This window comes from Nerophis lumbriciformis, linkage group LG03 (assembly GCF_033978685.3).
Source record: "Nerophis lumbriciformis linkage group LG03, RoL_Nlum_v2.1, whole genome shotgun sequence".
Lineage (NCBI taxonomy): Eukaryota > Metazoa > Chordata > Actinopteri > Syngnathiformes > Syngnathidae > Nerophis > Nerophis lumbriciformis.
Window position 1 is genome coordinate 56,880,001 of NC_084550.2, and position 25,000 is coordinate 56,905,000.

The following is a 25,000-nucleotide window of genomic DNA, read 5'->3' on the forward strand; positions in this document are numbered from 1 at the left end:
TTTGTTAATTGAAAGTATAAACAGTATAAACACTTTTTACAGTAAACAAATGGTAAAACAGTACTAAACAATTCCATAAAAAAAAAAAATTGGTGTCATTATTAACTTTCTGTCCAAGCTTGTATAATCTACTGCCTTGTTCAATTGTAAAAAATATTCTGTGCCTAAAATTCACATTTCTATCACAATTATCATACTGTAAACATGGTAAGCTAACTTCATTAAAATTAATAGTCCTGTCAATAGCATGGAATTACAATTCAAATGTAGTTTTTCTGTAAGCCTTTCAAAAGAATTCAAAATATGAAAAATTAATGAAAATTAATTTAAGCCATCAGACACTTGAAAAGTGGCACATCACATCTCTAATGTAATCATTTTAACTTTTCAACAGAAATAGCACTGCAAAAATATTAAGGACATACTTCTGTATTTTGGTAGTTATGCTGTCAACATTTAACAAGATTTCTTCAACTTGGACTTGAAAGCATAAATAGTATAAACACTTTTAACAGTATAACAGAACTAAACAATTCCAATAGATAACATTGGTGTCATTACCTTTTTGTGGCTAAAATCCAACGGCAACGGCATTAGCAACGGCATTAGACTTGTGTTTTTTTGTCCCAACGTGGTCTTTTACATCGCTAATTCCTCCGTGTCCGATCGAAAAATCGTGTCTGCACAAGGTGCAATTCGCGTAGTTTTCACCCTTTTGGAACGGATAATTATTCCCGGATAGGCTTTTGAATATTCTTCACGGAATGACTGCAGTTTTCTTTTCGGTTTAAGACTCGTTTGCGATTTTTCTCCGGCTGATTCCATGATCGTTCGCTCGTTTGGAAACAATGGCAACAGGTGCCTCGTGCTTGGCAGCGGTGCTATAAATAGCCTCGTGCATGGCATTCGGAATGGCTCGATAGGAAGTTACGGGAAGCAGTGTCGATTGTCATTGTTGTTACGCGATTTCGTGAATAAAACTTAAAAAAAAAAAAAAAATTTTAATGAATGAAAAAACGTATTTTTTATCACTGCAACCGTAACCCGGAATAAGTTGATGAAAACCGTACTAATTACGGGAAAACCGGAGTAGTTGGCAGGTATGCTAATGAATCAAAAACGGTACTATACTCAGTTTGAAAAATACCGGTTTCCAATTTTCCAAGAGGAGCGTGTTCGGCAGCGCACGATCACAGAGTACTTACAAGCAGACACAGTGTGTAGACAGAAAAGGGAGAACAGACGCAGTTTGGCCCGAAAACTAACGATAAAGGTGAAGTTATAACACTGTTAACGCCCTCAGGAAGAGGTGCTTTAAGACATGGCTAGCTAGCTAGCAGCTAACATCCATCCGCAGTCGGCAGTGTTTTAGCTCCTTCTAAATCACTAATCCTCGCCTCCATGGCGACAAATAAAGTAAGTTTCTTACAAGTATCATCCCTGCAGGACGAGGAATAGCTAAACATGCTTCACTACACACCGTAGGAGGATACGATAGCGGCATCACCGCTAACAGAAGCTAGCGTGCCTGAATGTAAACAAATGCCATTGGTGGATCTACACCTAACATCCACTGTAAGGATACCAAGTACAATAGCGTATCTAGTCGATACTACTATAATTACATCAATGTTTTTTATCGTCACAAAATCTTTTTTCCTTTTTTTTTAAATGTATATTATGTTTATAAAGTCAGGAAATATGTCCCTGGACACATGAGGACTTAAATTATGACCAATGTATGATCCTGTAACTACTTGGTATCGGATAAATACCCAAATTTGTGGTATCATCCAAAACATATGTAAAGTATCAAACAACAGAAGCATAAGTGATTATTACATTTTAACAGAAGTGTAGATAGAACATGTTAAAAGAGAAAGTAAGCGGATATTAACAGTAAATTAACAAGTAGATTAATAATCCATTTTTACAGCTTGTCCTTTATAATGTTGACAAAATAATAGAATGAGGAATGACAATATATTACTGCATACGTCAGCAGAGTATTTAGGAGCCTTTGTTTGCTTACTTACTACTAAAAGACATGTTGTCTCGTAGGTTCACTATTTTATTTAAGGCCAAAATTGTTCTTCGATTACAATAAGAAACATATGTTTAATGTATCTTGAGATTTTTTATTAAAATAATGCCAATAATGCAATTTTTTTGTGGTCCCCTTTTTTTTTCTTTTTTTTTTACAAAAGTATCAAAATACATTTTGGTACAAGATATTGGATTTGGGACAACCCCAGTAGCAAATGTAGTTTCTTCAATGAATTGCTTAACTTTTCTTTACACTTACACTGGACGGTAGGTAATATCCAAATGGTAACAGTTAATTTCAACATATTAGAATTTTACAGCGGTGAACTTCTTTTTAAACTTGTAAATAGTAAATGGGTTATACTTGTATAGCGCTTTTCTACCTTCAAGGTACTCAAAGCGCTTTGACACTATTTCCACATTCACACACTGATGGCGGGAGCTGCCATGCAAGGCCCTAACCACGACCCATCAGGAGCAAGGGTGAAGTGTCTTGCTCAAGGACACAACGGACGTTACTAGGTTGGTAGAAGGTGGGGATTGAACCAGGAACCCTCAGGTTGCTGGCACGGCCACTCTCCCAACCTCGCCACACCGTCCCCAGTGTAAGAATGTTAAAAAAATGTGACGCCTGAAGTTGACTAAACTTCAGCTATTTTCAGCACTCCATTTATTTTTTCCGGCAAAGGGGTGTAGTTTTGATTTATTTTAGTATTATTATACACAAATATATGAACTACTTCCTAGACTTGCACTGCAGTTAAAGGGGAACATTATCACCAGACCTATTTAAGCGTCAATATATACCTTGATGTTGCAGAAAAAAGACCATATATTTTTTTAACCGATTTCCGAACTCTAAATGGGTGAATTTGGCGAATTAAACGCCTTTCTATTATTCGCTCACAGAGCGATGACGTCACATCGGGAAGCAATCCGCCATTTTCTCACTTTCGTCGGTGCGTTGTCGGAGGGTGTAACAACACGAACAGGGACGGATTCAAGTTGCACCAGTGGCCCAAAGATGCGAAAGTGGCAAGAAATTGGACGAAATGTGTTCAAAATACGAGGCTGTGGGGAAAGCCGACGAAATGGTCAGTCGTTTGTTCCGCACACTTTACCGACGAAAGCTATGCTACGACAGAGATGGCAAGAATGTGTGGATAGCCTGCGACACTCAAAGCAGATGCTGACATCAACTCCAAAACTGGACAGATCAGCTTTCAGGAAAAGAGAGCGGATGAGGGTATGTCTACAGAATATATTAATTGATGAAAACTTTATTCATTACTCGCGGTTTTACGTAAATTATTATACATAAACTGTTTACCAATAATTTAGTTTAAAAACATTTTTTTTTTTCAATCATTCGAGTACATTCATGTAGTCTTGTGTAATGCAGTATTTTGTGTCTATTTAGGTATGGTTAACCTGAGTGCTGAAATCGTGGAAAAATATATGTTCTTAGCGCACCTGAAATGTGCTGTCTGCACTCTCAAAGTGCATGTTGTTGCTAAATGTATTTCATATGCTGTAAACCTAGTTCATAGTTGTTAGTTTCCTTTAATGCCAAACAAACACATACCAATCGTTGGTTAGAAGGCGATCGCCGAATTCGTCCTCGCTTTCTCCCGTGTCGCTGGCTGTCGTGTCGTTTTCGTCGGTTTCGCTTGCATACGGTTCAAACCGATATGGCTCAATAGCTTCAGTTTCTTCTTCAATTTCGTTTTCGCTACCTGCCTCCACACTACAACCATCCGTTTCAATACATGCGTAATCTGTTGAATCGCTTAAGCCGCTGAAATCCGAGTCTGAATCCGAGCTAATGTCGCTATACCTTGCTGTTCTTTCCGCCGTGTTTGTTTGTATTGGCATCACTATGTGACGTCACAGGAAAATGGACGGGTGTATATAACGATGGTTAAAATCAGGCACTTTGAAGCTTTTTTTAGGGATATTGCGTGATAGGTAAAATTTTGAAAAAAAATTCGAAAAATAAAATAAGCCACTGGGAACTGATTTTTAATGGTTTTAACCCTTCTGAAATTGTGATAATGTTCCCCTTTAAAGACGGCACGATGCGCGATTTTTTGGCGAAAAAAAAAGAGGTCGCACTTAAACTCCTTCTCAGAACTTTGACCAAATGAGTCGTGGTTAAAATTACATATATATGGCCGATGATAATTTGGGAACACATTTTTCCCATGCTATATTACGTGGGCGTGGTATGGCGCCAAACCTTTATTCTGTTAGTTTATGGCTATTTTTCGGCAAAAATAAGGGGTCGTACTTTAACAAACTCCTCCTAGGGACTTTGGACAAATGAGTCGAGGTTAAAATTACACATGCTACACATAGAGGTGATGATACATTTCGAACCGACCGACCGACACGCGTAAACCCCAGTGTTTAAAGGGGGCGGGGGCTGTTCGCAGCTTTAATTTAATTTTAAGTTCTTTTCACTCGTGTTTATGGCAGTTTGCAATTTTAAACATATTATTTTATGCACTGCAGAGTTAATTAAAATGATTTAATTGTTTAAAAAAAAAACTAACAAAAAATTAGAATAATGGAAAAATGATGCCTAAATAAAATAATTCATGTTTTTTGATTGATTTAGAATATTTACAAAAAAAGGTTCAGAGTCGAGTTTAGACCTGCAGTAAATTTGTCGCTGTCAAAATAACTTGCCAGACAAGCCCTTGTTAGCTCACCCACGCAGAATCTATTAATATTGAAGAAATTATGCATAAACAAGATTTTTGCTTCACCAACAAAAGCGCCATGGGGCAATAAAACAGAGGCATCACTCATACTATACGTGTCATCTGCAAAACACAACAAAACAACTCCCTAGCATGCAGTTGATGCATTTTTACACATGCTCTCTGTGATGGCCAGCATCTTTGGGGGGCATATGCTTCCCTCATTGCCTTACTGTAACCCCCACTAACAATGCCCCTCCTTGTACTCTATGACCTACTTAAAAACGCTTGTGAAGAGGTGTGTGTGTGTGTGTGTGTCAGCAATAAACACGGACACATGGGACACAGCAAACATGCATTCTAAACACAAAATCGCCAGTCAGGGGTGTTGGATAGTGTATACTGTAACCACACACACACACTCTTGTATTTGTTACCTTCTTGAGACCACCGAAAAATGCCTACCTCTTTAGGACCACCCTTTCTAGATATACTGTATAAAGATTTGTATTTACAACATTAATAATATATACATACTATGCAAATATAAAAAAGATTGTTGTGAAAAATTAATTGGAATTTCACAAGAAAAACTTAAAATGTTTGCAGTATTATGATAAAAGTCGTAATTTTACTCAACATTTTACAAGAAAAACTGAACATTTGTGCAATATTATGATGAAAGTTGGAATTTTGCACAATAACAGTCGCAATTTTACAAGAAAAGCTTAAAATGTTGGCAATTTTGTGAAAAGAGTCGTAATTTTACTCGACAAAAGTCGCATTTTTTTTTTTAATTAAAATTTTGGCACGATTATAATAATCATCGGAATTTTGCTTGGCAAAATGATGACAAAAGTCACAATTTTACTCAAAAAATGTCACCATTTTACAAGAACAACAAAAAAAATTGGCAATATTGCGATAAAAGTCAGAATTTTATATGATAAATGTCACGATTTTGCATTAAAAATGTATAATTTTACATTAAAAAAGTAATAATTTTACGAGAAAATATTGCAAAATTACAGAAGCAGAAAGAATATGAGAAATTATTCCCAATTTTATAAGAAAAAAGTCGACACATTTTGAGAAAAAGACTGCTTTTTTTTGGTTTTTGTTCTTTTGTTCGTAATTGTTTTTTAATCTTCATTATTTACTTCAGGTTATTACAGTATGTCTCTATATACATATTTATTTTCTTTCTTTTATTAATTTTGGCCAAAGGGGGCGCATTTCGATTTCTTACACACACTTGTTATTACATGTGTTGGCCAGAGGGGGAGCACTTTTAAAACCGACACAAAGTCAATTTGAAAAATCCCTCCTTTTTGGGACCACCCTAATTTTGATAGATTTCACTACCAGGGGTGCAAATGAGACATTCTCTATTAGATGCAATGGTTTTCCGTATTGGGACCATGATTTATGTCCTAACTTGTTCACCGGTCCTCATATGGAAGGTAATTTTCCATGTTGATGTCTCAAGAAGGGTAGCAATACAAGAACACACACGCGCGCGCGGCCACACACACACACACACACACACACACACACACACACACACACACACACACACACACACACACACACACACACACACACACACACACACACACACACACACACACACACACACACACACACACACACACACACACACACACACACACACACACACACACACCAAGCGGCATGAGGCAACACTCCTATCTGTGTGGTTAGTGCCTGCAGGGAGGTGTCTCTCTGAAGAAAATTCCCATGCAAAACCACATGTAAATGATCTATAATTTCTATGATCACCGCCATTTCTACATAACTTATTATTGCTGCACTTCAAATCAGAGCTGTTCAAAGTGTGACCGGCAGCTTGCTTTTTTGTCGAAAAATAGCAAAAAAAAGTCACAATGTATTTGGAATTTTATCTTTGATTTTTCAGAATGCCCCCCCTCCTAGAAAGGGTTAGCTAAACCTCAAAAGAAAGAGTAAATCTCATTTCCACCTTCTGTTAGGATGGAAACGTCCACTTCAAGAGACGTCGCCGTGTTAGAATTGAAAGATTTGGCGCTCTGACCTGCGTAAAACTCCTCCCAGCAGCGATGCGTTCAGGCACTCTGGCGGCGAAAGTCGCCTCTGGACCTCGGCGACCGTCACCTTGTACTTGGAGGTGGAGCTCAACAGCGACAGGCGACCCGGGACGGAGCAGAACACCTCGGTGGGGTTGGACACCATGCCCAGCAGGGACTCCTTCTGGAAGGGGAGGCCCAGTGAATTGCCTTTGGGAAGAGTCACAGGCCCTGAGAGGGAGAAGGACAATGCGAAATTGATAGAGGCTTGTTTCTTGCTCACAAACACTATCATCTTAAGGGAAAGCTAAATGTGGCTTCACTTGGATTTAGCAGGAAATTGGCAACTATTTGAACTGGACAGTTTTCTGAGGCTGCACAAACGACATGGACATGTAAAAACACCCTAAAGAGGCACACTTAAAAAAGATTTAAAAAAATAGCAAGCTTTAACAGAGCACATCCCACAAATTGCAACGATTGATAAATGTTCACATCATTACTTTTGTTCTCCTAAACAATCACACAAATTTTAATTATTTTCCAAATTTTTTGCCGCAACTTTACTCGCACAAATAGGATGTTTTGTCAGAGAAATTATACATTTTGGGTTTAATTCATGTCTAAAAATGTCATTAAATGTTAGTTATCTACTAAATTAAAAGTATTTCTGTTAATACACGCCACACGACAAGTTGTGGTTAAAAATGCTGTATTTCATGTCAAAAAATATTCAGTTTCACATAATAACTTAATAGGTAATGTTACTTTAGCAGTTAATTTATGGAAGGACTTTTTAAGCAAAGTAATCTAAAACATATTCCACAAAGCGGTAAAAATGCTGCATTTACTGCAACAATTTTAAGCAAAGTATCCATCCATCATCCAATCCATCTTCTTCCGCTTATCCGAGGTCGGGTCGCGGGGGCAGCAGCCTAAGCAGGGAAGCCCAGACTTCCCTCTCCCCAGCCACTTCGTCCAGCTCTTCCTGTGGGACCCCGAGGCGTTCCCAGGCCAGCCGGGAGACAGTCTTCCCAACGTGTTCTGGGTCTTCCCCGCGTCCTCCTACCGGTGGGACGTGCCCTAAACACCTCCCTAGGGAGGCGTTCGGGTGGCATCCTGACCAGATGCCCGAACCACCTCATCTGGCTCCTCTCGATGTGGAGGAGCAGTGGCTTTACTTTGAGTTCCCCCCGGATGGCAGAGCTTCTCACCCTATCTCTAAGGGAGAGCCCCGCCACCCGGAAGAGGAAACTCATTTCGGCCGCTTGTACCCGTGGTCTTGTCCTTTCGGTCATAACCCAAAGCTCATGACCATAGGTGAGGATGGGAACGTAGATCGACTGGTAAATTGAGAGCTTTGCCTTCCGGCTCAGCTCCTTCTTCACCACAACGGATCGATACAGCGTCCGCATTACTGAAGACGCCGCACCGATCCGCCTGTCGATCTCACGATCCACTCTTCCCTCACTCGTGAACAAGACTCCGAGGTACTTGAACTCCTCCACTTGGGGCAAGATCTCCTCCCCAACCCGGAGATGGCACTCCACCCTTTTCCGGGCGAGAACCATGGACTCGGACTTGGAGGTGCTGATTCTCATCCCAGTCGCTTCACACTCGGCTGCGAACCAATCCAGTGAGAGCTGAAGATCCTGGCCAGATGAAGCCATCAGGACCACATCATCTGCAAAAAGCAGAGACCTAATCCTGCAGCCACCAAACCAGATCCCCTCAACGCCTTGACTGCGCCTAGAAATTCTGTCCATAAAAGTTATGAACAGAATCGGTGACAAAGGGCAGCCTTGGCGGAGTCCAACCCTCACTGGAAACGTGTCCGACTTACTGCCGGCAATGCGGACCAAGCTCTGGCACTGATCATACAGGGAGCGGACTGCCACAATCAGACAGTCCGATACCCCGTACTCTCTGAGCACTCCCCACAGGACTTCCCGAGGGACACGGTCGAATGCCTTCTCCAAGTCCACAAAAAACATGTAGAATGGTTGGGCAAACTCCCATGCACCCTCAAGGACCCTGCCGAGAGTATAGAGCTGGTCCACAGTTCCACGACCAGGGCGGAAACCACACTGTTCCTCCTGAATCCGAGGTTCGACTATCTGACGTCGAATTTAAGCAAAGTAATCTAAAGTAAATTTTAAAAGGCACATTCCACAAACGTGATGGTAAAAATGCCGTGTTTCGCTATGAAACGCCCTACTTGAAATTGAAAATGGAGTTAGTGTTAGGCTATATGATTCATCATAAAACAATGAACAAACTAACGTAGACAACAAACACTCCACCAAAATGGCTGACAGGTTTCTGCAATGTATGTGTGCCTACTTACAAAGAGGTTGGAGTTGCATCATCATTCTATGACATTATTTATTCTATGCCAAAAAATAAACCTCAAATATTCAGTTATCTATAGTTACATCCTATAGTCCAGTGGTTCTCAAACTTTTTTTCACCAAATACCACCGTAATGACCATCTTTAAAATACAATAGCTTGGTAGGCCTAAGTATTTATTAAAAACAGAGGTTGTATTTAACAAGTATATTTGATATTTTCCACCACTGTAACATTACACGCAGTTTGAACAGTAACACTGTGTTTGAATACAGGAAAATAAAACACTGTCCTTTAATCAAGTGATTGTTTGGCGTACAGTACCACAGTTTGAGAATCACTGTTATAGTCCGTTAGGTATCGCCTGGGCAAATGAAGGCCCGGGGACTGCATGCGGCCCGTTAAGCTTTTCAATCTGGCCCGCCGGACATTCCCAAATAATATTTTTAGATGGAAACTGTAGCTGCTATTATGATGTGCAGTGATGTTTTCAAATTACCGTAAGTCTTGAACTATACAAAGTATTTCAATGGTTGGATCTGCCCTTTCGCATGATATACTAGTTATTATGGTAATCTAATTAGTTACTTGTAAGTACCTCGGAGTCTTGTTCACGAGTGAGGGAAGAGTGGATCGTGAGATCAACAGGCGGATCGGTGCGGCGTCTTCAGTAATGCGGACGCTGTATCGATCCGTTGTGGTGAAGAAGGAGCTGAGCCGGAAGGCAAAGCTCTCAATTTACCGGTCGATCTACATTCCCATCCTCACCTATGGTCATGAGCTTTGGGTTATGACCGAAAGGACAAGATCACGGGTACAAGCGGCCGAAATGAGTTTCCTCCGCCGGGTGGCGGGGCTCTCCCTTAGAGATAGGGTGAGAAGCTCTGCCATCCGGGGGGAGCTCAAAGTAAAGCCGCTGCTCCTCCACATCGAGAGGCGCCAGATGAGGTGGTTCGGGCATCTGGTCAGGATGCCACCCGAACGCCTCCCTAGGGAGGTGTTTAGGGCACGTCCGACCGGTAGGAGGCCGCGGGGAAGACCCAGGACACGTTGGGAAGACTATGTCTCCCGGCTGGCCTGGGAACGCCTCGGGGTCCCACAGGAAGAGCTGGACGAAGTGGCTGGGGAGAGGGAAGTCTGGGCTTCCCTGCTTAGGCTGCTGCTCCCGCGACCCGACCTCGGATAAGCGGAAGAAGATGGATGGATGGATAGTTACTATGGTAATCTAAGTCACAGCAGCTCAGACTAGGCACCAAGCAGTGTGGGTAGGGAGCGTTTCCACAGAGCCTGAAATGCGGGTGTCAGGGACAGACGCGGAAGGAGATTTTTACAAGAAAGTTCTAAAGCTTGGGGTTTTATTTTTACCCTTCGAGTTCATATTTCGCTGTGTTTGTTGCATTTTTGTTGCGTTTCGCTTGATTGTAAAATATGTCGATCGAGAAGTGGTGTGACATTCTTATTTTGTCAATATTCAGTGTTTTATCGTTCATGGTTATAATTGTAAATCCCACATTCTTTATTTTCATGTACATTCTGGGTGTCTCAATCAGTAAAAAAAATTGTTTTATTCCATTTTGTTTTTTCATGCGGTCTGTCATAACATTTTTAGCATTCAATCAGACATTATTGTGAGGTTTTGTACTAGTGTTCCTATAAATAGATATACCGGCCCCCAGACACCTTTTTTTCTCTAAATTTGGCCCCCCCGAGTCAAAATAATTGCCCAGGCCTGGCCAAGAGAGACAAAAATAAGAAAGAAAAAAAGTCATGGTCGACCAGTTACGGTAAAAGCGTGATAGCTCATGCTGTACTAAGTGATTCTTGTTATCTATATATTTACAATATATTGTAGAAAACCCCGCCTACCGCCCGAATGCAGCTGAGATAGGCTCCAGCGACCCCAAAAGGGAAAAGCGGTAGGAAACGGATGGATGGATATTGTAGAAATATTACTAAATTGGTCAAAAGTCTAAAGACAGCATCCTTTTGAATAGGAAAGTGTCCCTAAAACGTTGGTACTAGTAGTGTCTTATTAATGCCTTGCATGAAAGTGACTGTGTTATTATCATCATCGTTTGATGATTGCTAATGATCTCTAATTAGTGTATTGTTCTGGGTATTGAATCCGTTTGAACCACTAGGTCTCCTCTGCACAGACATACAGTCGCGGTCAAAAGTTTACATACACTTGTAAAGAACATAATGTCATTGCTGTCTTGAGTTTCCAATAATTTTATTGTATTGTATTTTATTGTTTTATTGTATTGTGGCCAAACAGCTCAATTTTTGTTTCATATGGCCACAGAACTTTCCTCCAGAAGGTCTTATCTGTGCCCATGTGATGTCAGATGAAACAAAAATTGAGCTGTTTGGCCACAATACCCAGCAATATGTTTGGAGGAAGAAAGGTGAGACCTTTAATCCCAGGAACACCATACCTACAATCAAGCCTGGTGGTGGTAGTATTATACTCTGGGCCTGTTTTGCTGCCAATGGAACTGGTGCTTTACAGAGACTAAATGGGGCAATGAAAAAGGAGGATTACCTCCAAATTCTTCAGGACAACCTAAAATCATCAGCCCGGAGGTTGGGTCTTGGGCGCAGTTGGGTGTTCCAACAGGACAATGACCCAAAACACGAGTCAAAAGTGGTAAAGAAATGGCTAAATCAGGCTAGAATTGAGGTTTTAGAATGGCCTTCCCAAAGTCCTGACTTAAACGTGTGGACAATGCTGAAGAAACAAGTCCATGTCAGAAAACCAACACATTTAGCTGAATTGCACCAATTGTGTCAAGAGGAATGGTCAAAACTTTAACCAGAAGCTTGCCAGAAGCTTGTGGATGGCTACCAAAAGTGCCTTATTGCAGTGAAACTTGCCAAGGGACATGTAACGAAATATTAACATTGCTGTATGTATACTTTTGACCCAGCAGATTTGCTCACATTTTCAGTAGACCCATAATAAATTCATAAAAGAACCAAACTTCATGAATGTTTTTTGTGACCAACAAGTATGTGCTCCAATCACTCTATCACAAACAAATAAGAGTTGTAGAAATGATTGGAAACTCAAGACAGCCATGACATTATGTTCTTTTCAAGTGTATGCAAACTTTAATAGGCCAGCATCCGCTCTACTACCACTATGTTACGTATACTATGTGTATGTTTATGTTCTGCCCCGGTTCCCCCCACATCAGCACTGACAAGTCACTCGACACAAAAGGACAGCACAGCACATTAAATAAACACACAACAAGGCTACAGTACATCATTCTTCATCCTCACCCGCAAGGATGCCCCCCTGATAACAAGTCCTCTGTACGCGATCAAGGCTCCTGCCCCCTCGCAGTCCTAATACTGAGACACAAAATCACAAGAGTCACATGTGGCGGCTGCATGGTGCACATATGGACCGACTGTCATGTGCCGCCAGACGGGGAGAAAGCCCAGTTTGCCCACGGTGTGCCCTTGAGCGTGGGAACAGGACGTGATGAGTCATCACTATCACCACATCACATTCTTATCCATTTATCTAAAGAGCTTTTTAATGTATGCTTCCGAGAGCAAATGGGTTGTGTTCTTTTTCATTAATAGCTAAATTACAGCAGGGGTGTACAAATAATATATATTGCTCAACTCTGTGACAAATTGTAAATGCTCCATTTAGCCACCCAGTCTCCTATGATTACCGGGTGCGTGGTCTACAGATGAAAATAACCACCAGGGTCTATTCTCTAGTAATATTCAGTAAAAGTAAAAAAAATAAAAATAAATAATGTTGTGTATTATTTCATAAATACAATTGTTGCTACAATTACAGTTGTCCCTCGTTTACCACTGTTCATTGGTTCCGGGCATGGCCTCGATAAATGAATTGTCTCAAAGTAGGAATTATTGATTATATATATATATATATATATACAGTACCGTATTTTTCGGACTATAAGTCGCATTTTTTTTTCATAGATTGGCCGGGCTCCAGTGCGATTTATATATGTTTTTTTCCTTCTTTATTATGCATTTTCGGCAGGTGCGACTTATACTCCGGTGCGACTTATACTCCGAAAAATACGGTATATATATATTTTTTTTTGTCCTGTCCAGCTTCTCAGGCAAATCATATAGTTGATGTAGATGCCCATAACGGCTGTTCAGATTTACTTTACAAAAGAGAAGTGGAGGATACTTCTCTTGTTGCCTTATTTGTATTAGACTTTATTAAATGTATTTATATTATTATTTGGTGCAGCTGGGCCGGAGCAGGAGGGGATAGAAAGAGAGAAAAAAAAAAGAATGCTAAATCAAATATTTGCACAGCAAGGCCATAAAAAAACTTGTTTATGACCTTCTAAATACGTTTTTCAACATTATGAGAGCCCGTTAGACATGAAATAACACCTTTAGTCATCTTAACACTCTTTTAATCCAATATGGAAATGCTACCTGAGGCTGGGCCAATTAGAGGCCACGATACTGGACGACACCCTGTGACTGGTTTGGTCTCCTCTCGTGTCCAATCCTGCTGTAGTATTGATATTTTTAGTTTGTTTAGCCATTTGCTATGCTTGAAAATGCTTAATTTATGACCAAAGAAATTTACAATATGCTTAAAAAAAATGTTTTAAATATTCGTACAATAATCCTATAATTACTGTAGGTACATCAATTAGCATGAGTTATTAATGTTTAAGATTTTTTGCCTGATAGCTTTTTTTTTTCCTGTTCACTGTGGCCCTTATCTTCTATGGGAATATTCCAATCCAGATAAGGTTTCACGCTTTTTATTTTTTTTTATTTTGACAAAGTTCAGTACAACTGTGAGCCACAAATGGCCGCTGGGCCAGACCTATGGCGTCACATTAGTGTCAAAAATCCGAGCTCATAAAAACTGTTATCGCGCGCTGATTTTCCACTTCGTGCGCGCGCGCGACACCCTTTTGCGCGCGCGTGGTGCCTTTTTGCGCACGGTGCCTTTCTGTGCGCGCGCGGTGCCTTTCTGTGCGCGCGCGGTGCCTTTCTGCGCACGCGCGACGCCTTTCTGCGCGCTCTCTGTGTACTCCTGGCATCTCTCCTCGCACTGTCATGTTTCTTTTTGGCACTTTGGGGGCGGGTATGCTTAGACGGCCCCTTCTTTCTGATTGGCTGTGAGCATTTTTCATATGACCAATGATTCTCCAGTGTAGCAACGTTGTAGCCATCTTACCTCGGACATCTAGCCTCAATCATTACATTGATGTCAATGGTACATGTACTAATTAAATTACCATAACTTGCTCGATTTTCGACCAATTTACAAACGGTTTGCCTTGTTACAAATCTTATTACATGTAGATATGACATAGGATGCTGTACCTGTTGAAATTACCTCTTTCGCTTTAAAAAAAAATTACTTAATTGTGCTACATAGTTGTGTAGGGTCAGTGTTAGTCAGTTCTCTGATTATTTTAAACTGTTTCAGAATACATTATTAAAAGCTATTTTTAACATTTTAAAAACAAAATTCAAAGATTATTTCATAAATTTTATGGCTGAATCAAAAGAAATTCCATAAATTAGAAAACAAATGTTCAAGAAGAAGTGAAAATATAAAATAATGTTATGGTTGGATGTTATTGCTGGTGGACCAGTTCTGGCTGAAAGATGTGATTATGGTGTTCGTTGTCTTATTATTTATTTGGGTCACATTTTGTATTACCCTGTATTGTGTTTATGTGGTATGAAATAACCTTCATCAGCGCTCGCCATTTTTTTTATCCACTTCTTCCTCCGTAAATCTTGATACATATTGACGATGACCCGCCCTGCTATACTTCTGATTGGCTCTGAGCATTTTTCAGCATTTTTCGCCTGACCAATCAGAAAGAAGTGGCCGTCTAAGCATACCCGCCCCCAAAGTGCCAAAAAGAAACATGACAGCGCGAGGAGAGATGCCAGGAGTACACAGAGAGCGCGCAGAAAGGCGTCGCGTGCGCGCAAAAAGGCACCACGCGCGCGCAATAGGGTGTCGCGCGCGCACGAAGTGGAGAATCAGCGCGCGATAACAGTTTTTATGCGCTCGGATTTTTGGCACTAATGTGACGCCATACAGACCTTTGAGACCTCTGACAGCACAGCATGCAATTTTGATATTTTTCCTTTTCAAAACCTATTAAAGAAAGTCATTATTTTTAACCTTTCGGGCTCCCCTCAAGTTTGGTCCCGGGGACTCAATAATGTTTTTAAAAAAAAAAAGGTAATATATTTTTTTTTTCAATGCTTGAATTTCTCAATCAACTTCATATGTATCTGCTGATTTAAGATTTTTTTTGTTGCTTTTTTTTGTTCTTCTTTTATAATGCCCTTTTATACCCTGTTTTTTAATGGCAAAAACACAAAATATGCAACATTAAACAATTTCAAAGTGGAATATTTGATGTAAAGTAAATGGACTCTTCAATGGGTCAATAATTCATAACAACATTCATTATAATTTATTACAATTAAGTTTTAAAGAAAATTATACATACATATATAAATACACACATACATGTATATATGTGTGTATTTATAAATATGTGTATTTATAAATATGTGTATATATATATATATATATATATATATATATATATATATAATGAAATATATCTATTTACAGTATCTCTCAAAAAGGCTGTAAACGGTACATTAGTCTGTCCATGATTAAAAATGATATTAGTCAATGTGGCTCTGACTCAAAGCCTTAATGGACTCCGGATGACAAAGCTTGTGGAAATTAAGCGTCTTGATCAAAACAGTTCGTGTCCCAACATATTACTAAACTGTCCTTCACATGCAATGCGCGCCTGCACCCCGCCACACCCCATCGCCCCGACTTGGGATCAACTCGTAATATCCTGCTCTGGCACGATGGCGTACATCAGATTGTCTTTTCTTTGCTTTCTTTTCAAGCAACACAGAGACGGGATCACATCCAGCCTAAGCTAAGTGCGTCTCACAGTTAGTGGAGGATCATCAACAGAAAGGATGTACAATTAACACAAGGCAAAGGGGTTACTGTAAATATCTAAAAGCTGCTTGTAATTACAGCAGCTTTTATTAAGCCAGGAAGCCTACTTAGTCTTTTTTATGTCAAATTAATAACAGACCAGAAACTCACCTTTTTTGATAACGGTCTGATCTGCCATGATAATACTGTGGTCGTCTACGTGCTGGGAAAAAGAATAAAAGACAAATAAGATGCCGTGCAATTCATATATGTCATTCTAGTCCATGTTTACATTTGTTACACATCAGGGATGTATAACAAATTTGAAAAATTTTGCTAATTCCAGTGTAGGTCAATATATGTTAGGCTATCTCATATTAGCCCTGTGTGACAGGTGACTAAGCAAAAAAATGTAATGCCTTAATTAATGTAATTATAAATGAATCAATTTCAAAATTAGCCTCAGGCCAATATAAGAAAGAACCGTGGCCCCCGAAAATGGGCCCCTGGGTCATACTTAGGACACTGCACTTTCAAAAATGCTTTTTCAAATATATACTCAAGTCTTGATAGCTTTTGTTTAGAAATGAGTATTATTGTGGTTGGTTGTAAAATTTTGCTCACGCAAATGGTACACATGGCTTTTGATATTATAATAAACATATGACATTGTTGTCTAAACACAGCCCTTGTTTTCAATAGATGAGATATGCAAGTGGAAAATAAAAATATATCGTGTTTTTTGTGTCCAAATTATTTCTGCCAAGCGCCACATACTAACAAGTCAAAAAGATATTTGATTTTGCAAAAAAAACGAATAGCTTTGTAAAGGAGAGGGATGTCCAAAGTGCGGCTCGAGGGGAATTTTTAGCCCGGAGTTAGTTTTTTTTTTTGATTGACATGTCCTGAAAATGAACTGAATTCTTTATTATCACTATAGATTAGGGATGTCCCGATCCAGGTTTTTGTACTTCCGATCCGATACCGATACTGACCGATACCGATACTGACCGATACTGGCCTATCCGAGCATGTATTAAAGTTTAAAGTTATTTAGCCTACTTAGTTGTCAGAATCATGTTGAAAAGGGTTTTAGTGCTCTTGAGAACAACTAGCCAGCTGAATTAGGGGAGTTTGAATAATACACAATGGTTGGTAACAAGAAACTGACCTGTTTATTCAAGGATAAACACAAAATAGACAAAATTATACATGACAAACAGAAATGGCATCATTAAACTAGGGCTGGGCGATATGGCCTTTTTTTAATATTGCAATATTTTAAGGCAATATTGCGATACACGATGTATATCTGGATATTTTGCCTTAGCCTTGAATGAACACTTGATGCATATAATCACAGCAGTATGATGATTCTATGTGTCTACATTAAAACATTCTTCTTCATACTGCATTAATATATGCTACTTTTAAACTTTCATGCAGAGAAGGAAATCACAACTAAAAAAATCACTAATTTTTTCATACGGTGTTGATCTGGAAATGTTTGCCTCGGCATTTTGATGGTGTGGGCGTGTGGCACCGAATGGAGATAAGCGTCTCGACAGACGTTACAATATTTGAACAATGATGACGAAAACTGTTTTCTCTGGCGCGTCCGTGTGTCGAAAATTGTAATGCGCTTGTTTTTTTATTTGATTTTGTGCGTGGCATAGATTTGCAGTGCGCAATTGCACAGGCGCACACCTTAGAGGGAAGTTTGCTAGCCCGGCTGCGCTAGCATCACAGCTAACGTTAGCATGCTGCTACCTCTCTGCTCCGTGAGGACGTATACGTATGTGACGTATGACGTGACAGTATGTGACGTGTGTAAGAAGGTGCGCTTGCTGTCTGTGAGAGGGAGACACAGGAAAGAGTGAGAAGAGCCTGTCGTGTAATGCCAGCTGCGTGAGAATCCACAGACCTGTGGATGTGTTGAAGGTGTGCTGGAAAATGCGGAACGGATATTAGGGAGCAGCAGAAAAGTGGAATATATTATTTAAATCGGTGCGTTGGAAAACACGGACCGGAGTTTTTTTTAATCTGGATCGGCATTTTCCCATGCCTTGCCGATACGCATTTTTTTGCAAATATCGGCGGCCGATCCGATCCAAATATCGGATCGGGACATCCCTACTATAGATGTATCAAAACTATTTGCTTTGTCATCGGTAACACAAAAGTTAACTTTCTCAAATAGCGCAGCATAAACTGAAGTGCGTTGAATTGGTTTCAGCATCTTTATTGTTGAAAATGTAATAAATTGGCCTCTCGCATCTTTTAATTTTTTGGGAAAAAAGTTCTTCCTGGTATAAGATTTTAAAATGTACATTTTTTATTTTCACATTTTCAGTAACGTTTTATTTCTGTGCAGCGGGATAATGATAATGCCAGGCTGCACATGGCCCCCCCAACCGCACTTTGGACACCCTTGGTGTAAATGATAATGTAATATTAATTGTATTTAAATATTTGAAGTATTATGAACATAACTTAGGTCAGGGGTGTCCAAACTTTTTCCACGAAAAAACCAAAGCATGCAGGGGCCATTTTGATAATTTTCCTTTTCAAAGCCAAATACATTATTTTTAACCTCTCGGGGGGGTGCTGGAGCCTATCCCAGCTGCACACGGGCGGAAGGCGGGGGTACACCCTGGACAAGTCGCCACCTCATGACAGGGCCAACACAGATAGACACACAACATTCACACTCACATTCACACACTAGGGTCAATTTAGTGTTGCCAATCAACCACTTGTATCTGTCTTGTTTCATTCCTCTGTTGTGAAAGAAAACCCAGATTTTTATGGCAAAAACAGAAAATATGCAACAATCAATTTAAAAGTGGAATATCTGATGTAAAGTAATTGGAGCCTTCAATAGGTCAATAATTCATAACAACATTGATTTTGATTCATTATTATGAAGTTTTAAAGCTTTGTCATTAGAGGCAATATTGCAACTTTTTCTCGCTACATTTCACCTGTATGCTCTTTTATTCCACTTTTCTGGGGTTTTTTTGTGTAAATGATAATGTAATAAAAATTGTGATTAATTATTTTAAGTATTATGAACATAATTTAGGTCATATATATATATATATATATATATATATATATATATATATATATATATATATATATACATATATATATATATATATATATATATATACGTACACACACACACAGTCAAAAATGTGTGTATATGTATGTATATATATATATTTATATATATATCTATATATACACACACACACATACATACATAATATTTATATATATATATGTATGTATATATATACACACATACATACATATATAAATAGTATATACAGAGACACACATACATACATATATATATATATATATATATATATATATATATATATATATATATATATATATATATATATGCAAATGGCCCCTGAGACGCACTTTGATCAATGTTGGTGTAAATGATAATGTAAGATTAATTATGATGAAATATTTGAAATATTATGAACATTCCTTAGGTCAGGAGTGTCCAAACCTTTTCCACTGAGGGCCGCACACTAAAAAAATCAAAGTACGCAGGGGCCATTTTGATAGTTTTCCTTTACAAAATCAAATAGATTATTTATAACCGTTAGAGCTTTGCTCTAATTTGGTCCCGGGGACTTGGATGAGTCTCAGTCATCCATCCATCCATTTTTTACCGCTTGTCCTTTTGGGGTCGCGGAAAATGTCAAAAAAAGTTTTTGTTTTTTTTAATGCTTGAATCTCTCAATCAACTTCTGTCTTGTTTTACTCCTTTTTTGTAAAAGAAAACCCAGATTTGTATGGCAAAAACACAAAATATGCAACATTAAGCAATGTAAAAGTGTAATATCTGATGTAAAGTAATCGGAGCCTCCAATAGGTCAATAATTCATAACAACATTGATTTTGATTCATTATTATGAATTATGTCATAAGAGTCAACATTGCAACTTTTTCTCGTTATATTTCACCTGCATGCTTTATTCCACTTTTCTATGTTTTTTTTTTGTAAAAATATTTTTAGAATGTGCGGCTAAAAAAATAGCTGAGAGCCGCAAATGGCCCGCCGGCCGCACTTTGGACACCCTTGGTGTAAATGATATTGTGATATTAATTGTGATTAAATATTTGAAGTATTATGAACATAATTTAGGTCAGGGGGGTCAAATTTGGTCCCGGGACTCACATGAGTCTCAGTCATAAAAATGTCAAAACAAAGTTATTTTTGTATGCTTGAATCGCTCGATCAACTTCTGTCTTGTTTTATTCCTTTTTTGTAAAAGAAACCCAGATTTTTATGGCAAAAACAGAAAATATGCAACATTAAGCAATGTAAAAGTGTAATATCTGATGTAAAGTAATCTGAGCCTTCAATAGGTCAATAATTCATAACAACATTGATTTTGATTCATTATTATGAATTATGTCATAAGAGTCAACATTGCAACTTTTTCTCGTTATATCTCACCTGCATGCTCTTTTATTCCACTTTTCTATGTTTTTTTTTGTAAAAATATCTTTAGAATGTGCGGCTAAAAAAATAGCTGAGAGCCGCAAATGGCTCCCCGAGCCGCACTTTGGACACCCTTGGTGTAAATGATAATGTGATATTAATTGTGATTAAATATTTGAAGTATTATGAACATAATTTAGGTCAGGGGGGTCAAATTTGGTCCCGGGCACTCAGATATCTGAGTCTAAGTCATAAAAATGTAAAAAAAAAAGTTGTTAATTATTCTTGAATCTCTCAATCAACTTTTGTCTTATTTTATTCCTTTTTTATAAAAGAAAACCCAGATTTTTATGGCAAAAACACAAAATATGCAACATTAAGCAATGTAAAAGTGTAATATCTGATGTAAAGAAATCGGAGCCTTCAATAGGTCAATAATTCATAACATTGATTTTTATTCATTATTATGAATTATGTCATAAGAGTCAACATTGCAACTTTTTCTCGTTACATTTCACCTGTATGCTCTTTTAGTCCACTTTTCTATGTTTTTTTTTGTAAAAGTATTTTTAGAATGTTCGACTAAAAAAATAGCTGAGAGCCGCAAATGGCCCCCCAGCCGCACTTTGGGTACCCTTGGTGTAAATGATAATGTGATATTAATTGTGATTAAATATTTGAAGTATTATGAACATAATTTAGGTCAGGGGGGTCAAATTTGGTCCCGGGCACTCAGATGAGTCTAAGTCATAAAAATGTAAAAAAAAAGTTGTTTTTTATTCTTGAATCTCTCAATCAACTTCTGTCTTGTTTTATTCCTTTTTTATAAAAGAAAACCCAGATTTTTAAGGCAAAAACACAAAATATGCAACATTAAGCAATGTAAAAGTGTAATATCTGATGTAAAGAAATCGGAGCCTTCAATAGGTCAATAATTCATAACATTGATTTTTATTCATTATTATGAATTATGTCATAAGAGTCAACATTGCAACTTTTTCTCGTTACATTTCACCTGTATGCTCTTTTAGTCCACTTTTCTATGTTTTTTTTTTGTAAAAGTATTTTTAGAATGTTCGACTAAAAAAAGAGCTGAGAGCCGCAAATGGCCCCCCAGCCGCACTTTGGGTACCCTTGGTGTAAATGATAATGTGATATTAATTGTGATTAAATATTTGAAGTATTATGAACATAATTTAGGTCAGGGGGGTCAAATTTGGTCCCGGGCACTCAGATGAGTCTAAGTCATAAAAATGTAAAAAAAAAAGTTGTTTTTTATTCTTGAATCTCTCAATCAACTTCTGTCTCGTTTTATTCCTTTTTTATAAAAGAAAACCCAGATTTTTAAGGCAAAAACACAAAATATGCAACATTAAGCAATGTAAAAGTGTAATATCTGATGTAAAGAAATCGGAGCCTTCAATAGGTCAATAATTCATAACATTGATTTTGATTCATTATTATGAATTATGTCATTAGAGTCAACATTGCAACTTTTTCTCGTTACATTTCACCTGTATGCTCTTTTAGTCCACTTTTCTATGTTTTTTTTTGTAAAAATATCTTTAGAATGTGCGGCTAAAAAAATAGCTGAGAGCCGCAAATGGCCCCCGAGCCGCACTTTGGACACCCTTGGTGTAAATGATAATGTGATATTAATTGTGATTAAATATTTGAAGTATTATGAACATAATTTAGGTCAGGGGGGTCAAATTTGGTGCCGGGCACTCAGATGAGTCTAAGTCATAAAAATGTCAAAACAAAGTTGTTTTTTGTTGGTTTTTTAATGCTTGAATCTCTCGATCAACTTCTGTCTTGTTATTATTCCTTTTTTGTTAAAGAAAACCCAGATTTTTATGGCAAAAACACAAAATATGCAACATTAAACAATTTAAATTTCGCCACACCTCGTGTGTGTGTGACAATCATTGGTACTTTTTTTTTTTTTTAAGTGTAATATCTGATGTAAAGTAATCGGAGCGTTCAATAGGTCAATAATTCATAACAACATTGATTTTGATTAATTATTATGAATTATGTCATTAGAGTCAACATTGCAACTTTTTCTCGTTACATTTCACCTGTATGCTCTTTTAGTCCACTTTTCTATGGTTTTTTTTGTAAATATAATTTTTGAATGTACGGCTAAAAAAAATAGCTGAGAGCCGCAAATGGCTCCCCGGCCGCACATTGGACACCCTTGGTGTAAATGATAATGTAATATTAATTGTGATCAAATATTTGAAGTATAATGAACATAATTTAGGTCAGGGGGGTCAAATTTGGTGCCGGGCACTCAGATGAGTCTAAGTCATAAAAATGTCAAAACAAAGTTGTTTTTTGTTGGTTTTTTAATGCTTGAATCTCTCGATCAACTTCTGTCTTGTTATTATTCCTTTTTTGTTAAAGAAAACCCAGATTTTTATGGCAAAAACACAAAATATGCAACATTAAACAATTTAAATTTCGCCACACCTCGTGTGTGTGTGACAATCATTGGTACTTTTTTTTTTTTTTTTTTTAAGTGTAATATCTGATGTAAAGTAATCAGAGCCTTCAATAGGTCAATAATTCATAACATTGATTTTGATTCATTATTATGAATTATGTCATTAGAGTCAACATTGCAACTTTTTCTCGTTACATTTCACCTGTATGCTCTTTTAGTCCACTTTTCTCTGTTTTTTTTTGTAAATATATTTTTAGAATGTGCGGCTAAAAAAAATAGCTGAGAGCCGCAAATGGCTCCCCAGTCGCACTTTGGACACCCTTGGTGTAAATGATAATGTAATAAAAATTTGGATTAAATATTTGAAGTATTATGAACATAATTTAGGTCATATATATATATATATATATATATATATATATATATATATATATATATATATGCAAATGGCCTGAGACGCACCTTGGTCAATGATGGTGTAAATAATAATGTAATATTAATTGTGATTAAATATTTGAAGTATTATTAACATAATTTAGGTCAGGGGAGTCAAATTTTGTCCCGGGCCCTCAGATGAGTCTCAGTCATAAAAATGTCAAAAAATAGTTGTTTTTTTTATGCTTGAATCTCTCGATCAACTTCTGTCTTTTTTTACTCCTTTTTTGTAAAAGAAAACCCAGATGTTTATGGCAAAAGCAGAAAATATGCAACATTAAACAATTTAAAAGTGGAATAGCTGATGTAAAGTAATTGGAGCTTTCAATAGGTCAATAATTCATAACAACATTAATTCTGATTCATTATTATGAAGTTTTAAAGGGCAGCTTTGTCAACTTTTTCTCGTTACATTTAACCTGTTTGCTCTTTTCTTCTACTTTTTTTTTTTGTTTTTTGGGAAAAATATTTTTAGAATGTGCGCTAAAAAAATAGCTGAGAGCCACAAATGGCCCCCCACCCGTACTTTGGAGACCCACTGCTTTAGGTGTGACCCCCACTGACCTGCACGTCCTCCATCCCGTGGCCCATGTCGTGCATGCCCATGTTCTCCCCCATCACCGACGTCTCAATGCCGTGGGCGTGCGGCCCAAGAAGCTCCGGCCGGCGGAAGACTTCCCTCCTCAGCCCGGAGGAGCCTCCGCCCTCCAGACCGAGGATCTGGCCGGCCAGGCCGCTCCTGCCGTGCCCCGCCAGGCCTTCCTGGCCCTGGCGCCCGGGCCACTGCTGCTGGTTAGAGGCCGGCGACGACTGATGTATGGAGTTGATGCTGAACGGGTCGGCCAGGTGGGAGTAATGGTCGCCGGACTGCGGGTAGGAGATGGGCTGGTACGGGGGAGGGAAGTAAGGCGGCTGGAAGTCCGAGCTGGCCGAGTGTGAGAGGGAGGGAGACGGGCTGTAGAGGTGTTGGCTGACCGCCGGCAGGTGAGGCAGCCGCGGGTTGCCATTGCTGCTTCCGTCGTGTCTCTCCTGGAAGATGGCGGATTGTGGTGGGTTAAAGGACATGTCTTCACCAAGTTTAATTGACTTCTTAAAATATTTCAAAATAATCAGAAACTTTAACATCATATTAAAACACCCTCACTGATTCATACTTAAAACTTACGTGCTTTTTGTCTTCTGCCGAATTAAAATATGAACTTTCACTGCCTCAACCTTAAAGCTTTCTTTTATTTCCCAGCGTCCTAAAACTCACCTCGCAGTCATCTTCATACTTAAAGTTGTCGGTTAATTTTCACAACATATCGAAACAATTGTTTTTAAAAACACAAGAAAAAGTGAATAAAACATTAAAACACTCTCACTACCATCACTGATTCGTACTTAAAACATTACGTACGTTTTTGTCTTCAGCCGAATTAAAATATGAACTTTCACTGCCTCAACTTTAAAGCTTTCTGTTACTTCCCAGTGTCCTAAAACTCACCTCGCAGTCATCTTCATACTT

General features: G+C 38.4%; 1 protein-coding gene across 2 annotated transcripts in view; it reads right to left on the reverse strand.

The window, feature by feature from the left end:
* tfap2c (transcription factor AP-2 gamma (activating enhancer binding protein 2 gamma)) overlaps positions 1–25,000 on the reverse strand; it is a 39,335-nt gene that overhangs the window by 14,010 nt on the left and 325 nt on the right. Inside the window, exons 1-5 of one of the 2 annotated variants that reach the window (XM_061939728.2) lie at positions 24,980–25,000; positions 24,058–24,522; positions 16,307–16,358; positions 12,457–12,528; positions 6,826–7,048 (exon numbers count right to left, since the gene is read on the reverse strand). The exon at positions 24,980–25,000 is cut by the window's right edge and continues 325 nt beyond it. In XM_061939728.2, the coding sequence (XP_061795712.1) occupies positions 6,826–7,048; positions 12,457–12,528; positions 16,307–16,358; positions 24,058–24,522; positions 24,980–25,000 (833 nt within the window). The remainder of the gene's footprint in view (positions 1–6,825; positions 7,049–12,456; positions 12,529–16,306; positions 16,359–24,057; positions 24,523–24,979) is intronic. The other variant, XM_061939737.2, reaches the window with a different exon arrangement.